At 37.4% G+C, this 10,917-nt stretch overlaps 1 protein-coding gene across 3 annotated transcripts in view; it reads left to right on the top strand.

Annotated features, from left to right (window-relative positions):
- Positions 1-2,596, top strand: part of STXBP5 (syntaxin binding protein 5) — a 109,400-nt gene extending 106,804 nt beyond the window's left edge. For all 3 annotated transcript variants that reach the window (XM_059830195.1, XM_059830203.1, XM_059830206.1), the window contains 2 exons: positions 1,653-1,873; positions 2,555-2,596. In XM_059830195.1, coding sequence (XP_059686178.1) covers positions 1,653-1,873; positions 2,555-2,596 — 263 coding nt within the window. The remainder of the gene's footprint in view (positions 1-1,652; positions 1,874-2,554) is intronic.
- Positions 2,597-10,917: the final 8,321 nt, after the last annotated feature.

Genomic DNA, 10,917 nt, shown 5'->3' on the forward strand with positions numbered 1-10,917 from the left:
TTTAACATGAAACGTAGCTGTTAAAACAGACAAGGCTCCCTGGCTATCCTTTCTTTTTTAATTGTTTCTTTTGACCTATCCAGTAAAAATTAAATTACTCTTTAGTACTTGTGCCTGTACATTTTGAACAAATATCAAATATTTAGAGGTCACTTTCTGTGTTAAAAATTCCATTTGTATTTATATGAGTGTAATACTTTGAAAGGTTGGTCAAGTATTCTATTAGAGAAATCTGCATGCACAAATTATAGGTTTAATTAGTATGACTGGGACAGAGAAAAACTGCCTCTTCATGCCAACAGAAAAGCACTCATGTAACTTTAGAAGCTACCTGTTTACATCATTTCAAGTTTCCACCATTTTGCCCTGACTTTTCTGACCTATTTTTAAGGAGACTACAAATTTTTTTATAACTCAGTCTCAGGCTTTGTTTGTGGCTTTTGATAGAAAGACCTGTTTTGGCTCAGATCTCAACAGTAAAACAATATTGAATGGGGGGAAAAGCCTAATGAATTGTAGCCTGAAAGTGAGTTCAATGACTATTTTAAAGACATTTTCAGATGTCTTTTGAATTGTCATATTTAACATGAGGATCACAGCAGAATCTGTAGTAAGTGAAATGATTTCCCTTCTTTCTGTAAATTCCCAGGACTAAAAATGTTTATAGTGTGTGTTGAAATCTAAATCATTCTTCCTAGGAGCATAAAATCAAATCAGAAAAATCTTTAAATACTGCAACAAAACCTGTTTAAGTTAATATTATTTTTCCTAGTGATGAGAAAAAAGAAAATATTTTAACCATAATTTAATTGTTTAAAAAAAGTTAAAGATTATTTTGTTTGACTTCAGCATCCAAAAATGTTTTGGCCTTCATTCAAATTTTTGTGGAGTATACAATTCAGCATGAGATTGACATGTCCATTATATGTCTAGACTGAACTAGGTGGCTGATGTCCCATTATGAGCAAAGGAGTTGTAGTCAGTGTGGTCACTGGAGTATAGAGAACTGTTCAGCTGACTATTCATGGGTGTCTACTTTAGGGTGAGCTGATTTGTTCTTACAGCTGTACTGTCTTTTCATGATTTACGTGCCTCTCTTTTTACAAGATTTTTACAATAATGAGGGCATAGACACCTAATCTTCTCAGGTGTCTGAATCTAAAATTGAACTTCCATTAAAGGGACCTTCTGCTGGTGGAGTCACACTGGCTGGCTGCACCAGCAAAGCACTTCCAGAACTGACCACAGCTTGTGTTTTCAAAGTTCTCCTGCTTTGTCTTGCTGAACTCCCAACACCTTCCCTGTGAAGCAAGCTATATTGTTAAAAAACACTTCACCAGCACAATTCTGTTGATGACTGTGCCCGCACTGTTAAGAGAGTTTTTATTTCACACTCGAGCTGTGAAAAGGTTATAACTTTATAACCTGCCTGGAAACTCCAAAATACATTTGAAAAGTCTCAATTTTATTAAATAGTAACATCTAATAACATTGAGTAGTGAGTATTGCTCATAGTCATACCTATGATTAGGAGTTCAGTGTCCATGCAAAGAAATGACATCTCAGTTTATAAACTAAGTTACACTGGTATTTACATAATAATGATAGAAAACCTTACTATTATGTTTTTGCTGTTTTGCAATTGCCTCCAGTTGGAGAATCAGCATCTGGGAAGGCATCAAGAAGTCTTGCCCAGCATATTCCAGGGCCTGGGGGTATTGAAGGTGTCAAAGGAGCAGCATCTGGTGTAGTTGGTGAACTAGCACGGGCCCGGTTGGCACTAGATGAAAGAGGACAGAAACTAGGAGAACTGGAAGAAAAAACTGCAGCTATGCTTTACAGTGCTGATTCTTTCTCTAAACATGCTCATGAGGTGAGTCTGTTGCATGTTAAACTCAGAGCATTAAACTGATTCTCTATCAAATAAATGCAAGATTTGCAAGTAACTGACTTCTGCAAAGGCATGTTAGAGGTATCTAAAGGGAATGCAATATCATTGATAAAGGACACTTCACTTTTATCTATCAAACATTACTCCTAATAATTAAGTATTAACGTAAGCAGCTTTGTCTTACGGCATGTTGGTCTAGAGTATACCCTCTACCTGAGTGACATGCAGACTTCCAAAATTGCGTCTCAGTTCGCATTACTTAAAGAATTTGTCACTGAATTGGGTAAGAAGAGTAATGCTTCGTGTGAGAATCCTGTGGTTCCCCATGAATCCAAGCTAAGTTTTTCCCTTAGTAACTACATAGGATGGCTGTTCTCTTCCATGTTTGTGCAGATCTCTTCCATCCCCTAAACACTTGTGCAGCCTTCCCATTCTCCTGAAAATGTCTTTTTCTATCTGAGGCTACATCATCAGCAGTGATGCTACCATTAGAAAATTAATTGTGTTAAACCCTCACTGTTCAGCAATGTTGTTGCAGTTTTGAGAAGCCTTACTAAAGTCCCGCTTTCTCATGCTGCTTTGTAAGCATATAATTTGTATGTATTATTGTACTTTTTGGTATGTTATAGAAACAGTAATTAGAAACTGTTTTTTGTTTTTTAGATGATGTTGAAGTACAAAGACAAGAAGTGGTACCAATTCTGATGACGCTCGTCAATTACATCTGTTTAATTTTGTCCTGATGGAAAAAAATCTTGGTTTTCATTAATTTTGGCAGGACCATTGAAATTTAAAGGAGTATTCACCATTGGATACTGTTGTTTCCTAGCACAAATCACACACTGTTTTACCTCAGTCGTGGCTTTAACTGAGGAGCTTTATATTTAAAAGAAACACACACAAAAACCAAACTTGAGTGTTTCTTAGCTGTTAGTTAGCTGAGAGTTGGAATAGAGAAGGTAACTAGAACATGTGGAAAAGAGAGTAAAGGGAAAGCTTAGTGTGAGATGGGCAGGGGCAATGCAGGGTCAATCCTGTGTTAATATTTCATATGCCAAAAGTTTTTGTGCTATTGTAATTGCTGCCAGTGTTATACCCTCCTGTGAGGAGAGGCAATAAATCAGGGGTCCAAGAGCTGGAATAAAGTTGTTTGTCTTGCTGGACGGTAGCTGACTTACACTTACCCTCTGTAGGACTCACTATATTTACCATTATTGTTGAAGAAGAGTTGAAGTTTGCTGTCATTTTTTTATCGGAAAAGCTGGAAGCTTGGAAGATTTCATGTTGAAAATTGTATACATAGTTGATCTGTGCATAGTCTTTTCTTGGACCCCTGATCTAATATTCTTGTATTCACATCATATTGTGTGAAGTGCAAAACAAGAGAATACACAATTTTTGCATTAAAAAAGTCAAGTGAATAATATGACTGGAATGTGTCATGCTGGGAGTTCTCGTTTGTGTCATGGCCGTGCAATGTGAAATGTGGTAACATCTTCATTGTGGTAAGAATACTTCAACTTATGTTTAGTTAAATATTATTTTTTGCCAAAAATAGTTATTGGTTCCATTTGTGTAACATTTAGAATTGGCTGTAAGTTCCATTCATGCTGTGAATTTTTATAAATGTTTAACAGAATGTATCTTTACAGCCATTAATTGAAAGAGTTGAGATAGTTTTGCTCAAAAGTTAAGTTCTAGATGTCCCTTTAGTCTTTTACTATGAAATCAGATAATCTTGGACTCAGGTTTTCAAACAGTTTTACACTCCATGGAGGTGCTGATGCATGAATAATGGCAAGTATCTAATACTTAATAATTGTCAGTATATTGTTTAGCAAATTTCCAAATCCTGCTAGTATAGCAATTTTACAAGTACCTATCTCAGCCCCACCCAGCAGTAAAGGCAGTTGGCCTAAAGTTTGAATTTAGCCTGTAAAGCAGTGTTTTCAATGTGAGCAGTGGTAAGCGTCCACTAAAACTTAGGAACTGGTGAAATAATGTTCAGTTTGGGTGAGGTAAATAATATAGCTAAGCTAACTTGTTAATGGATGCTGCACTAAAGCTGTAACAGTGGGAATGACCAGAGCTCTTTTTAAAAGAGGATTCCTTAAAATAAATGTTTGCATTTAAAAAATTTGTTTAGACATTTTTCCTCAAAGCAAGATTAGTTACTGACTGGTTTTGTTTTATAAAAGGGAGTGCTTAGAAGCTGATAGGTCTACATTGTCTGAAATTAATGATATGGGTTTGCTTCTCCAAGCATCACATTCTGTGTGGGGTTTTTTCCACACACTTTCTGAATGTTCCCAAAGCAAAACCTTGATTATATTTGTATTGTAAAGTGATGTTGCAGGTACATAGGTAAGACAACCTTACAAAACACTTAAAAGATGAAAAATATTGAAGTTACTGATGGTTCTTAATTCATTTTTCAAATGAAAGGCAAATATGTTTGGGCTTTGTAGCACAAATTGATACATTTTCTGATTTTATGTATAGTAACATCTTATTAAAAAAGACAAGTGAATTCTATTGCCAGTATGAAAGCATGCCATTCCATGTCCACTGTTCAAAGAACTTAACAAATGAGAATGTGACAATTTGAACAAGCAGCATTATGATTTCTTGATGGCTCTGTCACATACCTACTGAGGCAATGTTAACTCCAGCTACTTAACTCAGCTTGCCACGCAATTTTTGCCTCTGCATGGTAATTAATTTCTTTTTTAGTGTCTGATTAATGCATATTTAAATTAACACCATTTTATTAAAAATCCAGGTGGAAGAAAACTAGATAAACTGCTATCCATACCATTTCCAAAAATAAAACACCCTAGCTGACACTTCTCCCCTTCCTTAACCCACATTTATAAATTGAGGTGACTGATTATTATTTGACCTGTGAAGATGAACTATATTTCAGAGCAACAGAATCCTGGTAAATTAGTCAGGTCAGGCTCTGGGGGAGAGGATGGCAAAAGTACTCTTCAGCAAATCATGGTATCAGTTCAATGGATGACCTCAGCTTGAAAGGAAAGCATATTTAACTTTCCTATCAAGAAGCATTTGACAACACCAGCAAGCAAAAATATAAGAGGCAATGAAAGACCATCTGCCAGTACAAGAAGAGTAGCGGCTTACTTGGTATTAAAGAATTTATCATAGTTGAATCCTTTTTTCTGTTGCAATATTCAGGGCATGCTTCTAGATTTGAAAACTAATGACATGTTCATGAGATGAATACAGAAGTGGTTCTTGGTCAATAGAAGGGGCTATGTACAATTTTAGTCTAAAACGTTCCTTTTTCATTCTGTGTGGAAGGAAGTTGATCATACATCATTGCATCTTATTCTGCTATTGGTGGTGCACCTTTTGTACAGCAAAGTAGACTGAAATCTTTGGGGGGAAGCACCCCAGGTTTTTTGCTAGCATTTTAGTTGTGAAACTTTTTTTAGAGTGTCTGGAAAACTATAAAATACAATTGAGCTATTACTTTTTTATTTTTTCGGATGGAAGTGTAAGAAACTGCTGCTACCTATCTCTTTATGTAGTGTGTCTCATTAGGAACTGTAAACTGAAGAAGCTTTTCTTCACCTTAGTCCTGCCAAACTGTAACTTTTGAATGTTGATATGTGTAAATATGTGTGTATTCCAAATAAGTCTGAAAGTGTTATACCACAGGCATCTCCAGTTCTTCAGCAAACAGTCAGTTATAAAATATAGTAATATATAACAGTGTTCCTTGTCCATCTTTATGCAAAGATTTTTGCCTGAGGAGGTGGTACTTGCATGGCAGGTGATGTTGGAAAGCTACATCCAAAGGAGGATTTTTGGAAGCAAGTTCATTTCCTTTTTTCCTTTTTGTTTTCCTTTCTTTTCCCTTTTTTTTTTTTGCTTAATTAATGGCACTGATCTTACCCGAACTTTTAAACTTGAATTTTTCCTGCACTTTAATTCAATCATGGTATTTTATTCCTTAATTTTGTTTCTACATTTGTGCAGTTCAGGTTCATTATTTGTATATAAACACACACATTCCATGAAGACTTTAGAACAGATTTCTTTAGGGCACAATTGCTAATTATGTGACTATCATTTAGAATGTGTGTTTTCTTAGCAAAATATGTATATACAAATATATACAATATAGAATCTAATTAAAGGCACTTATCCTGTGTCGGCATTCAGTTTATAAATTACTGCAACACTTTCAGATTTGTTACTAGATAATACAATAAAATCTGTTATATTTATACATACTGCTTAAAATATACTTTTAGTTTCAAATAATTTTTATATGTACACTTCTACCTTTAATTTTAAAGATTTATGTTAAATTTTTAAGTCAAAGTACTTAAAGTATGTATATTATCTATCCATAGAAGAAGTTGTTTTAAGCTTATGAATACATTCATATCTCATATCGAGATGATACATTTACTAAGCAATGAAAAGAAATAGCCCATTTTGCTTTGCAGAAAATAATCATACTTATTTTTACTTCCCATTTTAAACATTATTAAATAATTCCCTAAGAATGCAGAGGGAAGATAGTGCATTCAGAAAACTAAACTAATGTAAACGTTTTCTCAATAGCTGCAGTCTGTAGCTGACTGATTTTCTATGATTTTATTTTTTTAGGTATACACATGAAAGACTTTTTTCAGCTTTATTCCTTGGACTTTTGAAATTCCCCAAAATTGAAGTGAGGTTTGTCCAATAAGTATTTTCTTTGAGTAGTGTATGAATATTGATTACACATCAGCTCTTTACATGTAAATCAGGGGGTTTTTTGTGTACTGAACAAGTTGGAAAACTTGCAGCCTGTGGCTCAAATGCCCTCTTCTTTCTCATCATGGTTTAACATAGCCGGGTGGGCACTGATAGCAGCTGAAGTTCCGGGGGGGGGGGGGGGGGGGGTTGGTGTGCAGCGCCTTGCCTCCCTCTCCGAGTTGCAGGGTAACTTGTTGGTTAAACCTTTTCTTCATTCTAGCCAATTTCCTGTATAATTTATGTAAATCTTTTTGGGTGGATAGTGATAGCTTTGCTACTACCACAGAATCTTCAAATACTTCGTTGACAGAGATTAATGATGTTTGAGGGGAAGAAGTAAGTAAAACAGAAAAAGGATGTGTAGTGTAGGTGAATCAGCTAAACGAATTTTATTTCAGTTTTCAATGAAAAGCTAAGTTAGGCTGGGCCAATTTCTCCTTATGCATGTTATAAAGATGTGCTGGATATCATTTACTTTATTACTGTTTCAAGCCAGATAACTGTATTGTGTTTCTAGGTCCTTTTACACTGTATAATGTTTAGGCTTAAAGATGCGGGCATTCATTTAAAAAAAAAAAAAAAGAAACAAGACAGAAACATAGAACAATCAAATGAAAGGTGTCAATCAGTATTGCTTTTAGTTTTTCATGTAAAGTGCCTAGAAATGTTTAAGTCATACAGCTGTAGGTTTCTTTAACACTTGTATTTGTTTTTGTTAGTACCTAAGTTACATATTACCAGGCAAATAATAATGAGAAGTTAAACTGTTTCAGTTGAAAACATGTAAGGAGTTGTATGTGGATTACCACTACCATTCAGTAATAGGTGATGCAAAGGGAGAGGGGTGGGAACATGTTTTAAATAGTCCCTTTTAAAACAGAATTGTAAATAAGCAGTACTGTGTTATTTTAGACCTGAGCTCTGCTTTCTGTAGTGGTTAGAACTAGGAAAACATGCTGCTTTCTAGTTATGCTACTGCTTCATTGTACCAGCACCATGGGGGAAAAATAAAAAAAAAAAAAATCAGTAAATTTCTCTAACATTGCCCACTTTGTGGGTACGCATGCTTGATGTGTAGCAGTTCTCGTTTATGTATATCTTAGTGTGTACATGTGTGGGTTTTTTTCTTTTTGTTCATTGCAACTTATTCTTCAGTTAAGTCTTGCTGAGCCCCACTAGCTCTTCTGAGGGTGATTACTGGAATATGCATTTTAGGTAGGGTCGCAAATCCATCTGTCTACAAATATAGTTTCATATGAACTGCAAACTGTACTGTTACAAACACAACTATGTTAGATTGCCTAGAGTTATTTTACTTATATGTACTTGAACTGAACTATGTCATCATAACAAAGTTAAAAAATTAAGTATGGAATATTTTTGTAAATAAAAATACCTGTGCAGCTGGTATTTTAAATTTAAAATGTATTATACATTAATGTTTCAGAAAAAATGTTCATATATGTGTATATGAATGTGTCATTATGCTGAAGGGCTCTTGATTGGGCAAAATAAACTATTCAAACCTCTCCTCCTGAAGTGAGTGGAGCTTACTCCTTTTCTTCCTGACCAGTTCGTTTCCTGCTGGCTGGAGTGTGCAGTGACTCCTTGCCAAAAGAGGCTGTTTCATCTTGCTTAAGTTTTTGTGAGATGCACTTTCTAACAAGGGGAACGGGGTGTGCTTGAAGCACTAGCAGCCAGGCTGACAGTGAGTAGCCCCTAAGGAGCACAAAAGGCAAAATGGTTCGCCTGTGGTGATGTTCCCCAGCAGGTCTAAAAACATTCTGAAACATGCATCTTGGTGGTGATGATGTGAAGTCCTGTTACCCTTTTAACCTATCAGAAAAATTAAGGTCATTCATTTTAGACTCAGTAAAGCAAAGTATTTTCTTTAGCTGCATTTTGACAGTGTTCATTAATTTAAGAATCCAGGGTGCATGGGGAGAAGAGATGAAGCTGATCTTTTTCTTTGCCATATTTACGGCACAGCAGATGTATAATTTTCTTTGGTTGAGGCTCAGCTTTGCCACATACCAATTTCTATCTTGCAGTCTATTAAATTTTCTGTCTCCTGCTGTTGGGGGGCAGGGAAAACCACCTTTGTAAACATGCTCTGAATGATGCTGAAATACTGAATCTGAAGAGAGGCTGGGGCAGTAATTCTGAGAAGTGAAAATGCTGCACCTTAGTGAAATTTCTGGAATCTCATGATGTCAAATAGTAAAATATTTCAGTGCTGGTTTTAGTATGTGATTGATGTAGTAAGGATGCAGTTTCATCTGTGGGAAAAGTCTGCTGGTTCTACACCTCTCCTGCCTTCCTGTTTTTTTCTCTAGTATCTGATTAGATAGTTATGTGTTCAGAACTTTAAGCTCTGCAGCACATGGAGCTATAAATAGGACAATGCATTGGAATAAAAATTGTTTTAACTTCAGTCCAATTAAATTGAAGGTATATGGTGCTGTCACACTGCCTCTCACTGCTCACTAGCTCTGGTAATCTCTGCCATCACCAGTAACACAGCAAGAATAACCCTCTCCTGATGAGCAGCCCCCACAGCATCAGCGGACCGACAAGAGGAGGGGATTGTTAGACTGAGGTTGCAAAGTGAAGCACTTTGCTTTAGTGAAAGACAGGATTTGATGAGACCTACATAAAACTTGGTGCCTTTGCACATCATGTGTTACAACAGTTCCAGTGCCAATGTACTGTAAATTAAGTGCATCTAAGACCTACAGACACACAATGGTCCCGTTAGTATTAAACTGTGCCACTCTCCAAAAGTTTTCCTTATCCAAATTCTTTATTGGGAATGGTCCCTGGCCAACTCTGAAGTGCATCTGGGGAACATCACCACAGGCGAACCATTTTGCCTTTTGTGCTCCTTAGGGGCTACTCACTGTCAGCCTGGCTGCTAGTGCTTCAACTCCCTCTGCCTGGGAGGAGGCTGGGAAGCCCTGTAAGGACATGGCAGTGGGCAACCGAGGTCCAGTACAGAAGGACTGTAGATTGGGCAGTGCTAAGGACTTGTGTCCCAGTTGTTGGAGGCAGTCTTTTCATCCAGGCTGGGTCACTGAACCAGCTCCTTGTTGCCCGCTGGCCTGTACGTGCTCTGTGGCATCCTATCCCTGATCTCTCCTGCTCCCTCCTCCTGACGTGGTGCACCTGGGCTGCTCCCTTGACCAGGGGTAGGCCAAGCAAGAGGCACTGGCTGTTTCCTCTCTCCTAGGAGAAAAAGTAGCAGCCTTGCTGGAGGCATCCCAGTCTGGCCTAAGGAAATAGGATGTTTTCCCCCACAGTCCTGCACTGAGATAAACCCATGAGAGCAAAATGGCAGCAAACACCAGTTTCTCACCTTCTAGATTGCTGGCTGATTTTTCACAATGCATAATTAATGCTCCCTTAGTAAGGGCTTGGGGGCTTGCGTATGTAACTCATTATAGTAGCAGAGTTCTGCTCAGTTGCTGTAGCAAACAGTTTTCCGTATTTTTCAGCCACAGGAAACAGCCTGGGCTGAGGCTTCTGCGCAAGCTGCTTAAAAGGGAGGGAGCTGTACCCCCTGGCTGGCTGAGACTTTGGGACCACTCCTTTAGCCTCAAACACTCATTTAGAGCTGGTTGACTCCAAAACTACTTAGAAGGGGTGATGGAGAACAGTAGCAAAGCCGCAGTCAAGAGAAAAATGAGAAGATTGATGTTCTGTTTTGGAGCAGATAACAGCGTTTCTCTATCTTGCTGCAGTCGCAGTGTGAGCAGGGCTTCAGAGAGAGTTGATCGTTTGAAGGGGTTTGCAATCAAAATGCCAGACTGTGCTTATGTTTTGATAAGTTTACCAACTCCTCTGCCTAATTAAGCAGCCATAATGAGAAATTTTACATAACTCTGATTTCCAGGGCACTACAGACTCCTGGGAAGAATAATGTGGAATGCAGTCTCCTGTGTTGGGAGTGAACAGAAAACAATTTCAAGCTGGTATCTCCTAATTCTTTTGGGCACCTGCAAGTCTCGTAACACCACCTCAGTAAGTCCCTTTAATCTGAACATCAGAATGTCACCTACCGACTATGCTGCTTTTTCTTCTGGGATCTCGAAGCACATAGCACAGTGGGCCAGGCCCCTCTTGAGGCTTCTCTTCATTACAGTTATTGTCTTTAGTCCGAGCATGCACATGCCTGTTGTTCAAGATGTGTATCACAACATAGTACTAATTCATATAAAGAAAGATTGTTTTTTTAAAAAATCTATCCCTAT

The sequence above is a fragment of the Gavia stellata genome, chromosome 2 (assembly GCF_030936135.1).
Source record: "Gavia stellata isolate bGavSte3 chromosome 2, bGavSte3.hap2, whole genome shotgun sequence".
NCBI classification, from domain to species: domain Eukaryota; kingdom Metazoa; phylum Chordata; class Aves; order Gaviiformes; family Gaviidae; genus Gavia; species Gavia stellata.